The 21,088-nt window shown below is 43.8% G+C and overlaps 1 protein-coding gene across 7 annotated transcripts in view; it reads right to left on the bottom strand.

The window, feature by feature from the left end:
• Positions 1 to 21,088, bottom strand: part of OSBPL5 (oxysterol binding protein like 5) — a 1,218,591-nt gene that overhangs the window by 48,997 nt on the left and 1,148,506 nt on the right. For all 7 annotated transcript variants that reach the window (XM_085644727.1, XM_085644725.1, XM_085644728.1 and 4 more), the window contains one exon: positions 2,102 to 2,287. In XM_085644727.1, the coding sequence (XP_085500853.1) occupies positions 2,102 to 2,287 (186 nt within the window). The remainder of the gene's footprint in view (positions 1 to 2,101; positions 2,288 to 21,088) is intronic.

The following is a 21,088-nucleotide window of genomic DNA, read 5'->3' as shown; positions in this document are numbered from 1 at the left end:
GGTGACAAAAAGAAGGGCAAGCATGAGATCTGGTGCCTTTGGGTTTGTAGGTCACAAAGCAGTTTGAAGTATGAGTGGGGTTAGGTATAGCCCCTCCCCAGTCATATTACAAGAATGGCCCATCCTGTCAACGAAGCCCCCTTTGTGTTACTATCAGAAAGCAACACGCAAATCCCAACGAAAGAGCCATTCACAGGACATTAGCAGAAGGCACAAATGGTTGGGACAAAAAATGGCAACTTTCTAAAAGTGGTGACTTCACCATTAAAGAGGATTTCAAATAACAATGTGTTTGAGTGTAAACCGCATATCTCTATCTGCTACCCAACTAAAATTAGCATTATTAAATGTAATAAGGAAACCCAGTGTTAGTCAGTGGGAGAGATAGGTTTTTACAACAGTAAAAAACGACTTTAGGAGTTTTTCACTGCTAGGACATGTAAAAGTTAAGTACACATGTCTTACTTTTCAAATAGAATACACCCAGCCCTACGAACCTTTGGGGCGGCTTACAAGTATTAACAAGTAAGATTTAGGCCTGGCAAAGGTTTAGTTTGCCAACTCTGAATTTAATTTACAGGCTCTGGGTACTATTTACTATGGACGTACAAGTAATTTAAGTGTACCAATGAGTTAGATGCCAATTGTACCATGTTTTAGAGAGAAAGCACACGCACTTTACCACTGGTTAGGATAGAATAGTTTCACAGAATCCTAATGCAAATAAAAACGGGTCCAGCAACAGAAGGCAAAAATCTGGGTGTTAACCCTGCCAAAAGGGCTAGGTCCAACACTGACACATTATCAACTGATCCAGGATAATTCTTAATGAACAGAGTATTGAGTAAATGCAGTCTGAAAATGATGATGGCTTTAGCAACATAGCATTCATGAGGATCAGCTACATATGTATCTCTATAGTATTAAATAATGACAAAGTATCATCAGGAGAGAGAGGGAAGAGAGAGTTTGGACCAAGGTTGCGTTCTACGGGCTTAGCTACAATATTCTGATGAATGGTACGAATTTACCAAGTAAAAAAAAAGAGTTAGACGATGTCTGAAAACCTCTTGGTGACCTGCTAAAGCAATTTGATTTTGCAATTTTGCTAACAACAGATATTTATATGGCGGTAACTGAAAAAAGTGCATTCAGAGTTTTGTGATATTGTCCCTATTAAATTTGGCATTTTCCACTGCTAAAAAATATATTGTGTAAAAAGATGAACTACCTTTAGGTTAAGGTTTCATTAAGAGCATGCCAACAATTGATGTGGTATGACATAGCTCAGTGCAATATGGAACAATTGTAAACAAATGGTCTGTATCTCCTAGTCCAGTGCTTAATTTGAGCTGGTTGGTGCAGGTGGTGTCCAATGGCTCTTAATCTTGGGGATCAGCACTTATTTGTTCTCATCAAACTTTGACCCAGAGCAATAAGGTGGAATAGAAAGGCGGTAAAACTGTGACAAATGGAGAAAGCAGCAATCTGCAAGAGTGGTATAAAGGGACAAGGAGTTTCGGATGGCGTATTAAAGAGGCAGGAGGTGGACACACATCTAGGCAGCCTTGGTATTTGGCATGCTGACATTCAATAGTGTTGGCTGTGGTCTTCTGAACAAAACTTTGGGCCCCTGCACTTAGTCTTTTACAAATTAGGCACTATTAGGTTACAAGTTTGAATTTTGGTTGCTAACCTCAGTCTTTCAGCCTTCCGAGGTTGATAACATTAGCACCATTAAGCTGTTACCTTGTAGCATCAAGTGAAGCCTTAAGGATTATCATGCCTGTCATGTTATGCTTCTCAGGTGCAATATATTTAACGTGGCACAACTTCTCATAATTTTAGTATGTAAGGGTTATCAGTAAATTTAAGCAGCCCTTACAATTGCTCTTTTTTATATATTAAATCTCTCCGATATTAATTTCCTTTTGTACAGCATAGGGTTGGCAATGTTTGCTTATCATCAAAGGAATGTCTATATGCAGAAATGGCAAGACTCATAGGCAGGTGGTTTAATGTTTGCAAGGTGACGTGTGTAGTTCAATGTCACTTCAATAATGCCATAGCATAGCACCAAGAGAATTCGCGGGTCACTTACTCTTCATACTTGTACCGCCACTCATTCATAGCCACATCATATGTGAACAGCATTGGTTTCCAGTCTATGCCTTTTTCTTTCCGCTCCCGCGTTGCTGTTCTCTGAGCCTCTTCTAACACAAATTTCTCCTCCGTCGCTTTGTCTTGGTCTCCTTCATTTATGGCACTTGTCACGTGCTGCCAGAGCCTAGGGAAGCAAGACAAAAACATTAATTTGCTGAACCCTGCCACCTAATAAAAACCTCTACTGGCCATTAGGAACAGAGTAGCAATTCCACATGTATTATCACGATTTTACCTGGAAAATGAATCAATTTCCTAAAAATAGAGCAAACCTTCCCCAAACCTAAGGAAGAAATAACACTAAACAGACCTTTCAAGCAGTGTACTAGCACTATGGTGCTATGAAAAAGCACGACGATAAGAACGTAAACCTATGAGGTTAATCACATTGTTAGTCTTCTGTTCTCACAAATTAGTTAAACACATACTTGTAAAACATTAAAAGAATTATAACACATGTATTCATTTATATTTTCTTTGGAACAAATTAAAACATTGAATAATCCAGAAGCAATTCTTGCTACTATGAATGATTGTGCATCATTATTACTTCCTTCACATCACTCACATCGCACACTCTGGTAAAGGTCATAGAAACATTTACTCAATATGATGAGTTCTTGGCAATAAAACTACACGTACATTGCATTGAAAGATTTGTTTTTCTCATGTAATGTACAGAGCGGCTCTGCGTCACTTTTTGCTTGTTTTATAGAGCCTCTGGCTACAGCCATTCGCTCAATTAGTGGTTTGACATCTCTAACACCAGGAATGTCTAATATTAAGTTGTACACAGATGACATCGCTTTGTTTTTAAAACCTGATTTAGGGCCAATTCCAATCTCGTTCAGAAAGCATTCAGACCGAATTGGTTCCGGAATGCCTTCAGTACGACTCGGATCGGGGGAGTTCGACCAAACAAGTACGATGCATCCGTATTCATCCGGATACGATTCGATCAGACTCCAATTGACTTCAATGGAAGCCTCTATTCTGAACGTGAGTACAGGCTCCCATTGAAATAAGGGGTGGGTGGGGAAAATTGTGCACCCTATGGAAGGCACTTCATGGTGCCTGCCACACTGTGCATGGTTGGGCAGAGGGGACACATGGGTAACCCCACGGGCCTGATTCAGAGGGCCCCTGGTGAAGGGGTGCCTGCTCAGGCCCCCCAAGACCGATTCCGGTAGCCTTTTCGTTCCGGGCAAACAGAATCGGAAAGGCTGTCCAAATCGGTTAGCGTACTCGCTCAATCGGAAACCGAGTCCATGGAGCTGCACAAATCGGCTCCGGAACGGCTCAACCTCTCCGAATGCCTTCCGGAACCGATTCAAACAGTTTCCAGGCTTCGTACTTGGTCGTTCAGAACTCGGAATGAGTTGGTCGGAAACAATGTCTCCGGAAAGGTTTCAGCAAACCCGAATTCGATTCAGAGCCCTTATGAGCGACATCGGAATCGGCCCCTTAGATGTTCAAAAACAAATATTGAATATTTTTCAGGACTATCAGCAAATAGGAGGGTACAGAATAAATAAATCAAAGACAGAGATTCTGCTCTGTAACACTGTTTCTGACACACTGTCAACAGAATTTTGCCCACTGCTCAATGCTAAACGCATGAGGTATCTTGGTATATATGTTTCTGAAAATGTCAGTGACTTGTATGTTTTAAACTATGTCCCTCTAATGAATAAGATAAAAGGGCTGTTTGCAAAATGAAATGAATTTCCCATTTCAATATTAGGCTGGGCTGCTCTTATTCGTCTGTTTAATTTACCCTTACGTAATTTCTTATTTTTAGCTATTCCTGATGCAATACAAATGACATTTTTTAAAGAAAAGCAAGGTTTGTTTTCTACTTTTCTTTGGGCAAATAAGGTATTGAGACAAACTATAGATATTCTGGCTAGACTAGGTAATGAAGGAGGTTTAGCCCTTCCTGATTTGAAAGAATATTATTTTTCGAATTTTGCACATACTAGATATAGATCAACCAAGTCTTTAAATATTAATAGATATGATAATTTTTTTTTAGATTTAATGGATCAAGAATATGAAAGTATTGATTTTATGCGTTTAATGAAAAACCCTTAAAAAAGTTAGATATAAAACACTACAAATGGATATTAAGCGTAAACAACAAATGTTTTGCCATTATGCGATCCCCAACATTGATGGAGCAACATTATTATCTGACATTTATATAGGGGCTGATCCTTTGCTAGATAAGACTGGAATGCTCAAATGGACGAGTCCAGGCTATGGTAAAGTAGGGGATTTTTTGGATGGGAAGTGAAAACATTGGAATGAAATAGAGCCTAGTATAAAAAAAATGGAGAAAAAAATATGCAATGTTCTTTTATCAAGATCAAATATTTTCTGCAGGAGTTGAATCCCATATGTAAAACTGAAACAAGGGAGCTCGCAGAGCAGCTGCTAAATTTTAAAATCCACAAAACAATCAGCAGCTGGGCTTCTTTCCTACGCAGTCATAGAGTAGACAATCCTTATGCCAATGAGCACAAAAAAATGGCAATTAAAAGAAGGCCTCCTGATATTGTTTTCAGCTCTGGAACAGATCAATAAGTTTAACTTCTTCCTATTAAAAGGGCCAATTTACAACGGATGCAATATTATTCTAAATGGCTCCTTTGAAGAACCCCAGACTTTCTCCGTAAAATAAATCCGCAGACTTCTGTTAATTGATTTTGTTGCAAATTGGAAGGAGAAGGGAACTGGACACATATTGTATGGAGCTGCCCAAGGTAAGTAGATTTTGGGGAGAACTTAATTGGTACTGAGCTAATAAACAGAAAGTACGGCAGACGCTAGATACCCAGACTGCTGTTTTTGGATATTCACCTGCTCTAACAGCTGATTTATTGCAACAACAAAAAAAGACTATATATATATATATAGTGGTCTTACTAGCTCAATCGTTAATCCTACAAAGGTGGCGGACAGATGAAATCCCGATCTTTCTGCATTTACAATGTAAATTAAATAGGATTGGGAGTCGGAAAAAAATATATGCATTAAGATCTGGGTCTGATAGGAAGTTTGTGAAACTATGGAAATTTTTGGATTAATAGGCGGTTTTATTGTTCTGTTTTAAAGAGTGTTGAAATTTGTATGTAATTATAAAGAGTGTTGAAATTTGTATATAATTAAATAGGGGGTTTTATTTTTATTTATCTTTCCCACTTTATGTATATAAGATGCACTTGGTGGATCAGTTATAATATTCATGGCTTGGAAATTTTACACGTTAGATAATTTGGACTGTGTAATGTTTAAATATGTGACTATTTTTTTATTTTTTTTTATTTGATGTGTCTATGTTTCAATGTGGTTTTGCAATAATCCAATATGTATTATGGTAATAACGAACTATTCCAAAATAAAAAATATTTTTAAAAATACAATAAAAAAAAAGAGCCGCATGAGGAATGCCTTGGCAAGCTCCCTTCCCACCCAGCCTTCCCTAAAGGCAGTCCGGTCAAACAATCGCCTTAAAAACAGTCACATCTTTGAGAAAGAATTTCCCTATGATAAGAAATGTAATCAGACAAAGAAGATTTCAAAGGGAGTCTCAAAAACTCAGAGTTCATAACTACTATGAATGTTTGAAAACACAAAGAGATGATGGATGGAGTGCTGAAACTTTTCAGACACTCACCCCCAGTCACAAATTTGGGTTGAATCCATCATCGTTCTTTAGATCACTTTGTCACCTCAGTTTGGACCCAGCTGTATACAAATCAGTCTTGATCCTGTGCCTCATGTGAACAGTCCAGCCCGAACTGCCAAGCCAAGTCTTCCCTGAACCGGAAACAAGCATCCTGGAACCGGTTTTGGGGTAACACCCCTCATCAGCCAGGCTTGCTTGAATCCAGTGGCAATTTGAGCAAGGGAACCACGTCTGGGCATACCCTGCCAACTTTTCAAACACTCACTTCCAGTCACAGAGCTGGGTTTAATCCATCATTGTTCTTTAGCTCACTTCGCCACCTCAGTTCAGACCCAGCTATATGCAAATCAGTCTTGACCCTGTGAATGTTTGAACAGCCCTTCGATGTTCACCTTAGTAGTCAGCGTCATGTAACAACAGAAACTCATAAAATAATACTGTTGGAAAGTGGATTATTAGGTAGCTTGGCTGTGAGCAGGCAGGTTTAACTTCAAAGACAGGTATGTAAGCATTTAAAAACACCTATTCAGTAAATAATTAAGACACAACACACAATAAAAATCCAACACCAATTTCTAAAAAGTCTGTAAGCCAAAATTCAGCCTTCTGGTGGTCTGCCCTAATTGGTCAGAGTTAAGTGGATTATCCAGGCTGCTTAGATGAAGTGCTAAGTGACACTGGGGGTGAGGAGCCATCTGGGAGGAAAGGGTCCTGCTATAGAGGAATTCCAGAGCAAGTGGGAGGGGTCAAAACCATAAGCTTTAAGGGAAGGAAGAAGGGGACAGGAAGAAGAAGCCAGGTCCATCTACACTCATCCCCTCTGAACCCAGCCAGAGGCCAGGCTTAAGGAAGGAATGTGCAGGTGCCAAGGGGAGGGAGACTATGGAGATGAGCCATCCCGGAAATTGGTTTAGCTAGCTCTTATCTTTCTGCTAACGCTTCAGCCATATTGAATTTTGGATGAATAGTGCTTTATGGGAAACCATTGTGCAACACTTTGGAGGAAATAGTCATGCTCTGGAGTGTTGCCTTGCACCTCATTGGACAGGAGTGCCTTCCTGCTTGACCCCAGAGAACATAGAATAGGTGTCTGAGTGGGACAGAGCCTCTTAGATCTGCTGCTTGAAACAAGAGAAGAAGAAGAGCCCATGCTGGAAGTTTGATTTGCACCAACCAGGCCCTGCACTCTGACTGACTGCGCCTGCTGCACAATCTGGAACCACAGCCCTGTAGACCTAACTATATTCAAGAGGAATAAACAGTGGACTCCCTGCAGGCTACAGACTAACAGAGCTCACTTGGACCTTCACCACCAAGAATCCCCAGCCTGGAGTATGTCCAGTGGATTTGTAAGGGTTTTTTCCAAGTGGATTGTGGGAACTGAAGACCTAAACTTTCAAGGACCATCTTGGAGCTTCCAGAACCTTGGAGTAAGTTCTGGACACTTTAGGAACATCAGAGGGACTTCAGGAAGAAGTTCCAGAAGTTTCCAGAAGTTTGAAGCAACTTTGGAAAAAAGCTTCATAAGTGGACTGACTCGACCTAGCTAGCCAAGCCAACAACCATCAACCGTGAGTCAGCCTGCCCCCTAGGTTTGTCCTGCTGAAAAGTCCCGGAGTTCCAACTTCCAGAGTTTGACCGGGAGCTGGTCTAAAACCAGGCCGGTTAACCCTCACCAAACCCAGCATGGTGAAGAGTATTGAGGGACCCGGAGAGAAAAGGCTCCGTAAAAATGTCTAAGTCCGAAGGTAAAAAGACTTTACCAGCTCCAACCGCGAGAGTCAAGATGGCCACTTTCAACCTCGAGCCGGCCTGGATCCCTGGTTCGTCCCGCTGGAAAGCTTCGAATGTCTGACATCCATAGTTTGACTGGGAGCTTGTTGAAAGGCCAGCCGTTGAACCCTCACCCAATTGGACTGGTAGAGAACATCGAGGGACCCTGGCAGAAAAAGCTCCATAAAAGTTTCTAAGTCAGAAGGTAAAAAGTTTGACCGTGTCCAACTGCAGTGGGTAGCTGCACAGGGCTCCATTGCGGTCGGCCTGAAAGTTTGACTGTCCCGGTCTAGCGCAACCAGGTGTCCCAATTGGCACAATAGGTTTCTAAGTGCATATATAGTACTTAATCTTTTAAAAATCATATCTCATACATTAGTTATTTTTCCTTTTTGGTGTCATTTCAATGATACAAATATTTACTATTTTTAGAAATTGGTGTTGGATTTTTATTGTGTGTTGTGTCTTTATTTACCTGACCTCCCCCCACTCCTAGGACACCTAGCGGAGACCCAGGGGGTGCCTAATATGTCACAATATTGTAGTTGATCAGTTTCATGTGCCCCAAGCACCAAAGTCGAGTTTGGGCACAATTTACTTTTTAAAAGCAGTCCTGCAATGCAAGGCGGCTTTTAAACTGACCTCAGGCTCTCAGAAGTGCAGTAGCTTTTTCCCATCAAAGCAAGGGATATCGGGTAACTTCAATCATTACCTTTATAGTAAGTCAAAGCCCAAAGTACCCTTTCTTTAAGCCAGTAAAAAACAAACATATCCTCTAATATTCATCAAAACTAAAAAAACTATAACTTCACTAGCCTTTATTACAAAATCCATAGACCAATAAGCAAATCCCCTTGAATTTATGTGTCACATAATCATTGAAGAGAAATAACAAAGTAATAAATAACCCATGCAGCAATTGTAAAATGCATTACCAACGCCTGCCATTTTGGAGCTCCCTAAATTACATCTGTCATTATTTTACGCATAAACTATTTTCAAGGATGGGGCACTAACCCTCAAAAAATGTAACTAAATAATTCTAGTGTGTCTGCAGTTATCTTGGCCACTAGGGAGCTAGTGAAACACAGTTTCTTTCAACTGTTATTGTTTTTGTGAACTTGTTTCCCTTGGACTTTACCAAATATTATTGGTGTCTGTGTTTGCTTACTCCCAGTAGCATTGTTCTTGCAATAGTTAGAGCCTCCTGGGCATGCAGCAGCCCTGACCACGTGTAATCCATAAACTAGTATAAGCATAGGTCAGCTGATCAAGTTGCTGAAGTACATACCCTTGTTTTGCACCACCTACGCACCTGTAAGTCTGCCCTACTGCGGTCAATGAAAGCATCCCATCTGGAATTCCTCCATATGCAAGTTTTCTATACAAGCATTATATATTATGCCAGTAAAGCTGTACTATAATAAAGCATAGTTCCAGATTGGAAACACTTTTGCTACAAGCTGTAGCGGACGGTTATTTTAAGATGGAGTGGGTGGGCGGGTGACACAAGCACACATATAAACTCACTCACACTGATGCATTCACAAACATGCACACACATCCATTCACAATACACTGCAGCTCGAGAGGGAAAGCCTGGAGGTTCCAGGAGAGTTGGGACTGCTGCCTTTTCTCATTGGCTGACCTCCTCCCCTGCTGAAGAGGCAGCAGTCCCTCACTCTCCACAGAGTGGGATGGGATCACTGAGAGTAGCTGACCTTCTTGACAGTCGACCCTGGGCTCATGAGGGCTTAAAATTGAAGCACCCAGGTAGGTGGCAATCGGTAATGCTTCCCCATGTCATGAGGGGAAGGGCCTCGAGGCACTTTTGTCAGGCTGAGGATGTCACAACCACAGGGCTGTTAAATCCTTAGCCTGGCAAAGTTCAGCTCAGGCAGCTAGATGCCTGTGTATGTAGCTCCAATGAAGCCTACATGGAGAATATGGGAAGTGCACATTATAAAGAAGATTCAGATTCGGGTAAGCTTCCTTCAATCTTGTATTTATTGAGGAGTATCTTCAGCATGGACCAACAGGGATGCAGGCTCACACAAACTGCTGCTCCCACATCTAATATAAACATTCCAATGCCTACATTCTACATTCTGGCATGAAGATCCCAACACATCTTCCCCTATTACAACAAAAACGTAAAAACAAAAGAATTCAACAAAATAGAAAAGCAGAAAACAAAATTCAGAATGGCACATACCACCCAACATCAACAGTATAAATGGTTTGATTGCATACGACTGATCTGATAGAACAACCCAAAATAACTAATTCAAAATATAATCTTAAAACTTGAAAGGCTGATGAACATTTCTACCAGACCTTCTGAGAACAAGGCCAGGGTTAACAACACTCTTTTGCCCCACAACACCTGGATTGCTTCTGTGCACAACAGATAACTTGCTTTTGTTTCAACACTTCCCGTTCTCAAGTATCACTGAATACTTGCTGACATGAACCACTCTTTTGAGTGATGAAAAGCGAGATATCCTCTTAGCACCTATAAATGGAACTTTCACTCTTACTTAATCTCCTTCCTCCACATCCAAGGATTTGGACACAGTGGTACTGTACTTGTTCTGAGCTCCCACAAGCCTCTCCTTCACCTCACGCAGAACTTCTGTAGGAACCATTTTCTTTTCCATCCACAACCGATTCAACAAAGATTGTGGCACTCTCCCATTAAGGAATACAAAAGGAGAAACCTTGGTTTCCGCATTAGGTGTAGTGTGAAGAGCCCAAACCAAATTCCTCACATCTTGCATCCAGTCTAAACCACTCGCCACAGATAACTGTATGTTCTCTTTTATTATCCTGTTGCACCTCTCACCCAAACCATTACTCCTTGGTTGATACAATGAGGTAGTAACATGTTTGACACCAAAACTAACTAGAAAAGTCTCAAATTCGTGGGATACAAATTGCGGTCCATTGTCCATGACAATTTCTTCTGGAATGCCATCACGAAAGAACTACGTTGGAAGTAACTATTGACAAAGGATACCTCCAACCACCTAGAGTGATAAACCACAATCACTATGCCGTACTTCATATGACTGTGGCTTACGCCCACCGGGCCAATTATGTCCATAGCTAGATTTGACCATGCAACTTCCAAAACTGGAACAGCCACAATGGGACAGGGAACTGTGACCTGGGTCTTATCACTGGCAAAACATGCCTTGCACCCTCCCACATATTGTTCCACCTGTCTATCAACACCCGGCCACCAAAATGATTCTCTCACCCTCCTTTTCAGCGCTCTCAAGCCAATATGGCCTTCATGAGCAAGTACCAGAACTTTACCTCTCAGAGTACAAGGTACCACTAATAAATCAGCTCTTCTGGGATGTCTATGTGAGCGAGTCCTCTCTCGCTTTCTAACTACCCATTGGCGTCTCGGAAATGATGGAGCATTTATGGACGCCGCGCAAAAGGTATCGCAGCCTCAAATTAACTTGCTGCGTGACGGGAAAGATTTTGGTGAGTCGAAGCGGAGTTTTTATAAACCGGGGCCATGTTCGAGTCTAGTTTGGGGCAGTGAAATTATAAATATATATACTCTTCCCTATGAAGTAGGGAGTTGGTTTTTAAAAGACTGTATTTTTCCGCCCTTTACAGACCACACGCACGAAGGGAGCATAGAGGAGAAGTGTTCTCCTACCCCGTGGCTAACTTTGCCTGATTCACTCTAAGCAGGTACAATACGCTTTACTCATCATTATTCTTGCCCCCAATAGATGGATTATGACCTTTGTCTAGATTTATGTTGCAGTAATAAATATTTATAATGGTTTGATTCGTAGATGGCTTGTTTAACCATGAGATGTTATTTGGGCTAACAATTTGGATGTTAGTTTCCGATCTGGTCCCCCATTTGAATTATATATATTTCTTTACAGTCACGGAGGTAACCGAATGACTGGAGTTGAATAAAAAATTGCTTTCAACTACTCGTCCTTTAAAAAAATATGTAAGTAATCTTGCACTTGATTGCGATTCTTTTCCGAATATAATTATTATCAAGCAGGAGATTTATTAATTTTTTGTTTCTCCTATGCATCTACAATTGCTATGCTCGTTCTTTTATGTGATTGGAAGTAAGTGTAGCTTGTATTATAATCCCTTATATGCATTTTGAGCCTTGGAAAGAATTGGCTAATTTCCTTTCTCTTTTTTCTTTTGCATTGGTTGCACATCCACTCGTTATTCTTTGTTCGTTATATAAATATAAAATAATTTTTGAAGTCACAAATGGGTGTGGTGAGGTAGTTTCCTCTCTCCCTTTTTCCCTCTTTTTTAAGATAGCACAACCTTTGGGGATGTATGATTTGATCCTTCTTTTTCATCTATTTTCACGTTTGGCCCGGTTTTAGTAACATGGAATTTAAGAGTTGAATAATTATATATATGTTATTTTTTGTACTTTATAGACTGTCTGTTGGGATGCTCAGCTAAATTTTATGTCCTGAAGATGACCGTGTATTTATAACAAAGGTCAAAACGTCGTAGACGCAATTGTGGCCGCAATTAATGGAGGACACATTGTTTTGTTTGTTGTAGTTGCAATGTTGGTCTAAAACTCCTTCTTCCATGTAACCTCTTTTTGTTTGCTACCTGTCTGGTTTTGTATTTTATTAAACGTTATATGTACCAGCTTATACCTCTGAGCTCTATGATATTATATATTTTTTATTGAATACATTTTGTATGTTTTTCTAGATTTTTCCTTTATGGGCCATTTCTCTATTTTTGCACTTTTATGTGTGCACTGATGTGTTTTTTGTCTTAACCCCTTCGATGCTCATGACGGAGCGGTTCCGTCATGAGCATCGGTTGGGCTGTGCTCATGACGGAACCGCTCCGTCATGAGGACAGCCCCTGGGGAAGCGCTGGCGCTCCCCCCCTGGGGCATCGATCGTGCCCCCACAGACGGGGATGGCAGCGGAAGAGTTTCCGATGCCACCCCCAAGCCCCCCCACGCTTCCTGGTGACGTCAGCGCGCACAGCGCACGCCGGCGTCATCAGGAAGCGCTCGGACGCCTGGAAGCCATTTGCTTCCAGGCGTCCACAGAGGCAGGGTGAGTGTTGTTTGCTCCGGTGGGGCGGCGGGGGCCTTTTGGAGTGTATTGAGGCATCGGGGGAGAGGAAAGAGTATTTCCTCTCCCCTGATGTCTCAATACAGGGCATTCCTGCTCCACGATCGCGCACAGCGTCGCGATCGTGGAGCAGGGATGCCCCACTAGACACCAGGGATGTGTGTTTTTTTTATTTTGGAAGCGACCCCTTGGGTAAGGGTCGCTTCCTGGGGCCATAAATTATTTGAAGACTTTTCTGCCCCCTCTGAGGCAGATCGGTGTTTTTTTTTCGCCGTTTCTGCTCCCAGGGGGGGCAGAAAAGCCCACTAGACACCAGGGATATAAATATTATTGTAGGAAGCGACCCCTTGGGCAAGGGTTGCTTCCTTTGGCCCATAAATTATTTGAAGACTTTTCTGCCCCCTCTGGGGGCAGATGGGTGTTATTTTTTCACCATTTCTGCTCCCAGGGGGGGCAGAAAAGCCCACTAGACACCAGGGATATAAGTATTATTGTAGGAAGCGACCCCTTGGGCAAGGGTCGCTTCCTTGGGCCCCTAAATTTTTTGAAGACTTTTCTGCCCCCTCTGGGGGCAGATCGGTGTTATTTTTTTGCCGTTTCTGCTCCCAGGGGGGCAGAAAAGCCCACTAGACACCAGGGATCTAATTATTATTGTAGGAAGCGACCCCTTGGGCAAGGGTCGCTTCCTTTGGCCCATAAATTATTTGAAGACTTTTCTGCCCCCTCTGGGGGCAGATCGGTGTTATTTTTTCGCCATTTCTGCTCCCGGGGGGGGGGGGGCAGAAAAGCCCACTAGACACCAGGGATATAAATATTATTGTAGGAAGCGACCCCTTGGGCAAGGGTCGCTTCCTTGGGCCCCTAAATTTTTTGAAGACTTTTCTGCCCCCTCTGGGGGCAGATCGGTGTTATTTTTTTGCCGTTTCTGCTCCCAGGGGGGGCAGAAAAGCCCACTAGACACCAGGGATCTAATTATTATTGTAGGAAGCGACCCCTTGGGCAAGGGTCGCTTCCTTGGGCCCCTAATTTATTTGTAGACTTTTCTGCCCCCTCTGGGGGCAGATCGGTTTTATTTTTTCGCCGTTTCTGCTCCCAGGGGGGGGCAGAAAAGCCCACTAGACACCAGGGAATTAGTTCAATTAAAAATAGAAGTGACCCCTCGCTTCCAGGGTGCAATTTGTTTTCTGCCCCACCTGGCACACAACCCGATTGACCATTTGGGTAGTGACATAGCATGTTATAATGTTTATTGTTATATTTTTTGTGAATTGCAATTGTAATGTTTTTTTTTTTTTACTTTTTTGTTCTAGGTGAAGGCTTTTCCTCTTTTCACGTTGCCGTTTTGTTACTGGTGGTTCTGCTGTTTGTGTAGTTTGGTAAGAGACTTTTTTTTGTACAATGTAAATGTGTTTGATTTCTCTGCCTGTTTTTTTTTTGCAAATGGTGTAATAATAGCAGTATGTTTGGTTTTTGAGTGTCAAAAACTTTTTGCATTGGTGCTCGATGTGTATTTTGTTGTCTTGTGAGTAATTTTTTTTTTTTTCTTCTTTCTAGTTTGATATCGTTGGTTTTGCTGTGTCACTGCAGAGTTGGTTTCTGGTGAGTGCAGCTGTCTCTTGTAATTGGATTGTATAGTTTTTGAGTACATTGATCTTTGTGATAAAGGTACACATTTCTTTACTTACTTGGTTTGCACATTGTTGGTTGTTGTTGACTTGTTTGTGCAGTCTTCTATCTTAGTAAGTATACTAGCTAGCCGCAGGATTACTGCTCAGCAGGTTGTTGGTTTGCTGTTTGAGTCTTCCTCTGACCATGGTTCAGAGACTGACTCTGCATCTGAGGGAGAGGAGGCAGGGGACGATTCTGGCAGTGAGTTGTCTCTCCGTATGGAGTCATCGGATGATGAAGATACTCTTAGTGCGGATGAAGTGCCTGTGTTAGAGGAGGAGACTGATGTGCCGATAGTGCGGCAAGAGGCATCTGGGCTGCAGCCTGGGACTGCAAGGCTTCAAGTTGGTGTAGTGCGGCAAGAGGCTTCTGGGCTGCAGCCTGCGGCTGCAAGGCTTCCCGTTGGTGTAGTGCGGCAAGAGGCATCTGGGCTGCAGGCTGGGGCTGCAAGGCTTCCCGTTGAAAGTGATGACCTCTGGGTTGCCCCTGGCATGGTGCAGCCGGCATTGCCAGAGTTTACAGGTGTTCCAGGGTCTAGAGTGAATACTGAAAACCTTTTGCCGGTAAACTTTTTTCAGTTGTTTATGGACGATGTGTTTTTGGCAGAGATTGTTGAGCAGACTAATTTGTATGCCGAACAGTTTTTGAGGGACAACAGTGCCAGTCTTAAGCCACACTCTAGAGCTACCCGGTGGACTCCCACAAATGTTGAAGAGATGAAGAAGTTCTTGGGTTTAACTTTTTTGATGGGCTTGCTAAGGAAGCCATCAATGTCTTCCTATTGGTCTAGCAGTCCCTTGATGACAACGTCTATTTTTCCGGCAGTCATGAGTCGTGACAGGTATTTGCTTCTGCTTCGGATGATGCACTTTGTTGATAATGGTTTAGCGTTGCCACGAGATCACCCTGACTGTGACCGTCTTTTTAAGATTAGGCCTGTCCTTGATCACTTTGTTGATCGATTTTCTGAGATTTATGCCCCTGGTAGAGAAATTGCAGTGGATGAGTCTTTGGTGTTGTTCAAGGGCCGCTTGGTTTTTAGGCAATACATTCCTAGTAAGAGGGCACGCTATGGAATAAAGCTGTATATGCTGTGTGACAGTAGGACTGGATATGTCTCTAATTTCAGGGTGTACACCGGTAAGGAATCTAGGTTTAACCTCCCTGGTTGTCCGTCCACTTTTGGAGTGACTGAGAAAATTGTTTGGGAACTTGGTAGAGGATTTTTTAAAAAAGGCCACCATTTATATGTAGATAACTTCTACACTGGTGTGCGGTTGTTCAGGGAATTGGCCAAAGTGGACACTGTTGCTTGTGGCACAATCCGCTCAAACCGTAAAGGTTTCCCGAAAGAACTTGTTTGTCAAAAGCTTGTGCGGGGACAGTGCAGTGCGTTGCGTTGCCAGGAGCTTCTTGCTGTGAAGTTTACAGACAGGAGAGATGTCTACATCCTGACTACCATCCATGATGAAAGCACTGCACCTGTGACTGTTTGGGGTCAGGTCGCTGAAGCGCGCAAACCTGTGTGCATTTTAGACTATAATTGGCACATGGGTGGTGCTGACAGAGTAGATCAGAGGTTGGAACCTTACACTGCTCTTCGTAAGGCTTACATTTGGTACAAGAAGTTGGCTATCCATCTTTTCCACTTGGCAATGTTTAATGCTTTTGTTGTGTTCCAGGATTCTTGCCCTGAGTCAAAGATGACTTTTGCTAAGTTTCAGGAGTCTGTAATAGGCAGCCTTGTTGTAGTGGAACAGGCAAGTGTTCCTAGAGTTGGAGTGGTGGAGGATGTTGCTAGATTGAAAGAACGCCACTTTCCAGATCACATTCCTCCCACACCCGCAAAAGATTTTCCCAGTAGGAGATGTAGAGTCTTTTGGCGAAGAGGTTCGCGGAAGGAGAGTCGTATGTACTGCCCCGACTGTCCCTCTCATCCTGCACTGTGTCTTCCTGCTTGTTTCAGAGCGTACCACACGCGAAAAAATTTTTGGGAGCATTCATGAGTGGTAAAGTGAACTGCCTGGTCTGTATTCTTTGGAAAATTTGATTCTGTTTCAAGGTTGGTGTTAGTGCAATGTATTTAGTTGCTGATTTTCTGTTAGAAGATTTGTATCTATTTGCAATTTGTTTGTGTTTTTATTTTTTTCTAAAAAAATCCTAAATGTGATGGCGGTGTGTGTAGGCTTGCGCTTGGCTGTTGGTGTGTGTGGACTGGCACTTGGTTGGTGGTGTGCGTGGAATGGTGCTTGGCTGGCGGTGTGCATGGACTGGCGGTGTGCATGGACTGGTGGTGTGCGTGGACTGGTGCGTGGCTGGTGGTGTGCGTGGACTGGAGCTTGGCTGGCGGTGTGCGTGGAATGGTGCTTGGCTGGCGGTGTGCGTGGACTGGTACTTGGCTGGCGGTGTGCGTGGACTGGTGGTGTGTGCGGACTGGTGTTTGGCTGGTGGTGTCCGTGGACTGGAGCTTGGCTGGTGGTGTGCGTGGACTGGAGCTTGGCTGGCGGTGTGCGTGGAATGGTGCTTGGCTGGTGGTGTGCGTGGACTGGTACTTGGCTGGCGGTGTGCGTGGACTGGTGGTGTGTGCGGACTGGTGCTTGGCTGGTGGTGTCCGTGGACTGGAGCTTGGCTGGCGGTGTAGGTGGATTAGCGATTGGCTGGCGGTGGGCCTGGACTGGCGATTGGCTGGCGGTGTGCCTGGACTGGCGATTGGCTGGCGGTGTGCCTGGACTGGCGCTTGGCTAGCGGTGTGTGTGGACTGGTGCTCGGCTGGCTGTGTGTGAATAGTGACTTTCTGCTGGTCACTACACACACTGCTAGCTGAGTGCCACTCCACGCAATCCATCAGCCTGTGTAGTTGCTGTGTCTGGATTGTGGGCGTGTGAAAGTGATGGGCCCTTGAATGGCGCTGTGTGCTGGTGTGAGTTTTGTTATGTGATGGGCCCGCGGCTGGCGGTGTGAATGGTTTTGTATGTCTCACACGTATGAAAGGTGTATGAATGGCCTGTAAAGAGGTTGGTGCCTTGTCGTGGCTTTACAGCTCACGAGCTGTGAGTCAATGGTTCAGTTTCTCGCCTTTTCAATTATTGCCAGTGCATTTCATTTCTGTGAAATCACTTCCTAATACAATTGTATCTCCTGAACCATCACTCACCCTCGTGCCAAATCCAACCAGTATGTGTGTGTGCTTGCGGATTAGATGGCTGTGCAGTAATATTTGTCTTTCTGAAGCAGGGTGTACCTTGTCCCTTTTTGGTGAATTATGAACTGTGTTGCTTTTGTGCCTGGTGGTGCGAATGGTCTTGTTTGTATCATGTATGAAAGGTGTGTGAATGGCCTGTAAAGTGGTTGGTGCCTTGACGTGGCTTTACAGCTCACGAGCTGCGAGTCATTGGTTTGGTTTTTTGTGAATTTAATTATTGACAGTGCATTTCATTTTTGTGACATCTCTTGTTAATAGAATTTAATACACTGAACCATGACTCGCCCTCGTGCCAAATCCAACCAGTATGTGTGTGTGTTTGAGGAATAGATGGTTGTGCAGGAATCTTTATCTTTAGTTTCTCTGCCAAGGTACACTTTCCATGCAAGAATAACCCACCAACTGTAGATATTGTCGAAAACCCATGGGAGTTCATGGTGATGTCTCTCTTGTGAATTGAAAAATATTTTTTATCCCCAATGTCCTGTAAACCTCAAAATGTCTGCCACATTTTCTTTGCAATATTATTCCAAAATTCTCACGCTGTAGTAACAATAGTTAATCTGGTTTTGCAAGGGGGGTCACTTTGGTTTTTGGCCCGGTGCTCGGCGGCCATCTAGGGAAACCTACCAAACCCACGCATTTCTGAAAACTAGACACCCGGCCGCTTCCAGGGAGGTATGGCTTGCGTGGATCCCCCAACGTTTCCTTACCCAGAATCCCCTGCAAACCTTAATTTTTGCTGAAAAAATCACTTTTTTCACACATTTTGGGGTGGGAAAGTTGTGGCATCACCGGGCTCACACAAATTTACCACCACCCAGCGTTCCCCCAGGTCTCCCAGTAAAAATGGTGCCTCACTTGTGTGGGAGGCCCAAGTACCCGCGGCAGGCAAGGGCCCAAAACGTAGTGAGGCGACTTCAAAATGGCCTATCGCAAAACCACCTGGTTTTGCAAGGGGGGTCACTTTGGTTTTTGACCGGGTGCTCGGCGGCCATCTAGGGAAACCTACCAAACCCACACATTTCTGAAAACTAGACAACCGGCGGCTTCCAGGGAGGTATGGTTTTTTGTGAATTTAATTATTGACAGTGCATTTCATTTTTGTGAAATCTCTTGTTAATAGAATTTAATACACTGAACCATGACTCGCCCTCGTGCCAAATCCAACCAGTATGTGTGTGTGTTTGAGGAATAGATGGTTGTGCAGGAATCTTTGTCTTTAGTTTCTCTGCCAAGGTACACTTTCCATGCAAGAATAACCCACCAACTGTAGATATTGTCGAAAACCCATGGGAGTTCATGGTGATGTCTCTCTTGTGAATTGAAAAATATTTTTTATCCCCAATGTCCTGTAAACCTCAAAATGTCTGCCACATTTTCTTTGCAATATTATTCCAAAATTCTCACGCTGTAGTAACAATAGTTAATCTGGTTTTGCAAGGGGGGTCACTTTGGTTTTTGGCCCGGTGCTCGGCGGCCATCTAGGGAAACCTACCAAACCCACGCATTTCTGAAAACTAGACACCCGGCCGCTTCCTGGGAGGTATGGCTTGTGTGGATCCCCCAACGTTTCCTTACCCAGAATCCCCTGCAAACCTTAATTTTTGCTGAAAAAATCACTTTTTTCACACATTTTGGGGTGGGAAAGTTGTGGCATCACCGGGCTCACACAAATTTACCACCACCCAGCGTTCCCCCAGGTCACCCAGTAAAAATGGTGCCTCACTTGTGTGGGAGGCCCAAGTACCCGCGGCAGGCAAGGGCCCAAAACGTAGTGAGGCGACATCAAAATGGCCTATCGCAAAACCACCTGGTTTTGCAAGGGGGGTCACTTTGGTTTTTGACCGGGTGCTCGGCGGCCATCTAGGGAAACCTACCAAACCCACACATTTCTGAAAACTAGACACCCGGCAGCTTCCAGGGAGGTATGGCTTGCGTGGATCCCCCAACGTTTCCTTACCCAGAATCCCCTGCAAACCTTAATTTTTGCTGAAAAAATCACTTTTTTCACACATTTTGGGGTGGGAAAGTTGTGGCATCACCGGGCTCACACAAATTTACCACCACCCAGCGTTCCCCCAGGTCACCCAGTAAAAATGGTGCCTCACTTGTGTGGGAGGCCCAAGTACCCGCGGCAGGCAAGGGCCCAAAACGTAGTGAGGCGACATCAAAATGGCCTATCGCAAAACCACCTGGTTTTGCAAGGGGGGTCACTTTGGTTTTTGACCGGGTGCTCGGCGGCCATCTAGGGAAACCTACCAAACCCACACATTTCTGAAAACTAGACACCCGGCAGCTTCCAGGGAGGTATGGCTTGCGTGGATCCCCCAACGTTTCCTTACCCAGAATCCCCTGCAAACCTCAATTTTTGCTGAAAAATCACTTTTTTCACACATTTTGGGGTGGGAAAGTTGTGGCATCACCGGGCTCACACAAATTTACCACCACCCAGCGTTCCCCCAGGTCTCCCGGTAAAAATGGTGCCTCACTTGTGTGGGAGGCCCAAGTACCCGCGGCAGGCAAGGGCCCAAAACGTAGTGAGGCGACATCAAAATGGCCTATCGCAAAACCACCTGGTTTTGCAAGGGGGGTCACTTTGGTTTTTGACCCGGTGCTCGGCGGCCATCTAGGGAAACCTACCAAACCCATGCATTTCTGAAAACTAGACACCCGGCCGCTTCCAGGGAGGTATGGCTTGCGTGGATCCCCCAACGTTTCCTTACCCAGAATCCCCTGCAAACCTCAATTTTTGCTGAAAAAAATCACTTTTTTCACACATTTTGGGGTGGGAAAGTTGTGGCATCACCGGGCTCACACAAATTTACCACCACCCAGCATTCCCCCAGGTCTCCCGGTAAAAATGGTGCCTCACTTGTGTGGGAGGCCCAAGTACCCGCGGCAGGCAAGGGCCCAAAACGTAGTGAGGCGACATCAAAATGGCCTATCGCAAAACCACCTGGTTTTGCAAGGGGGGTCACTTTGGTTTTTGACCGGGTGCTCGGCGGCCATCTAGGGAAACCTACCAAACCCACACATTTCTGAAAACTAGACACCCGGCGGCTTCCAGGGAGGTATGGTTTTTTGTGAATTTAATTATTGACAGTGCATTTCATTTTTGTGAAATCTCTTGTTAATAGAATTTAATACACTGAACCATGACTCGCCCTCGTGCCAAATCCAACCAGTATGTGTGTGTGTTTGAGGAATAGATGGTTGTGCAGGAATCTTTGTCTTTAGTTTCTCTGCCAAGGTACACTTTCCATGCAAGAATAACCCACCAACTGTAGATATTGTCGAAAACCCATGGGAGTTCATGGTGATGTCTCTCTTGTGAATTGAAAAATATTTTTTATCCCCAATGTCCTGTAAACCTCAAAATGTCTGCCACATTTTCTTTGCAATATTATTCCAAAATTCTCACGCTGTAGTAACAATAGTTAATCTGGTTTTGCAAGGGGGGTCACTTTGGTTTTT

This window comes from Triturus cristatus, chromosome 3_1, assembly GCF_964204655.1.
Source record: "Triturus cristatus chromosome 3_1, aTriCri1.1, whole genome shotgun sequence".
In the NCBI taxonomy this organism is placed as follows: domain Eukaryota; kingdom Metazoa; phylum Chordata; class Amphibia; order Caudata; family Salamandridae; genus Triturus; species Triturus cristatus.
Note: the sequence above shows the minus strand (reverse complement) of the source record. Positions and strands in the feature narration are given on the sequence as shown.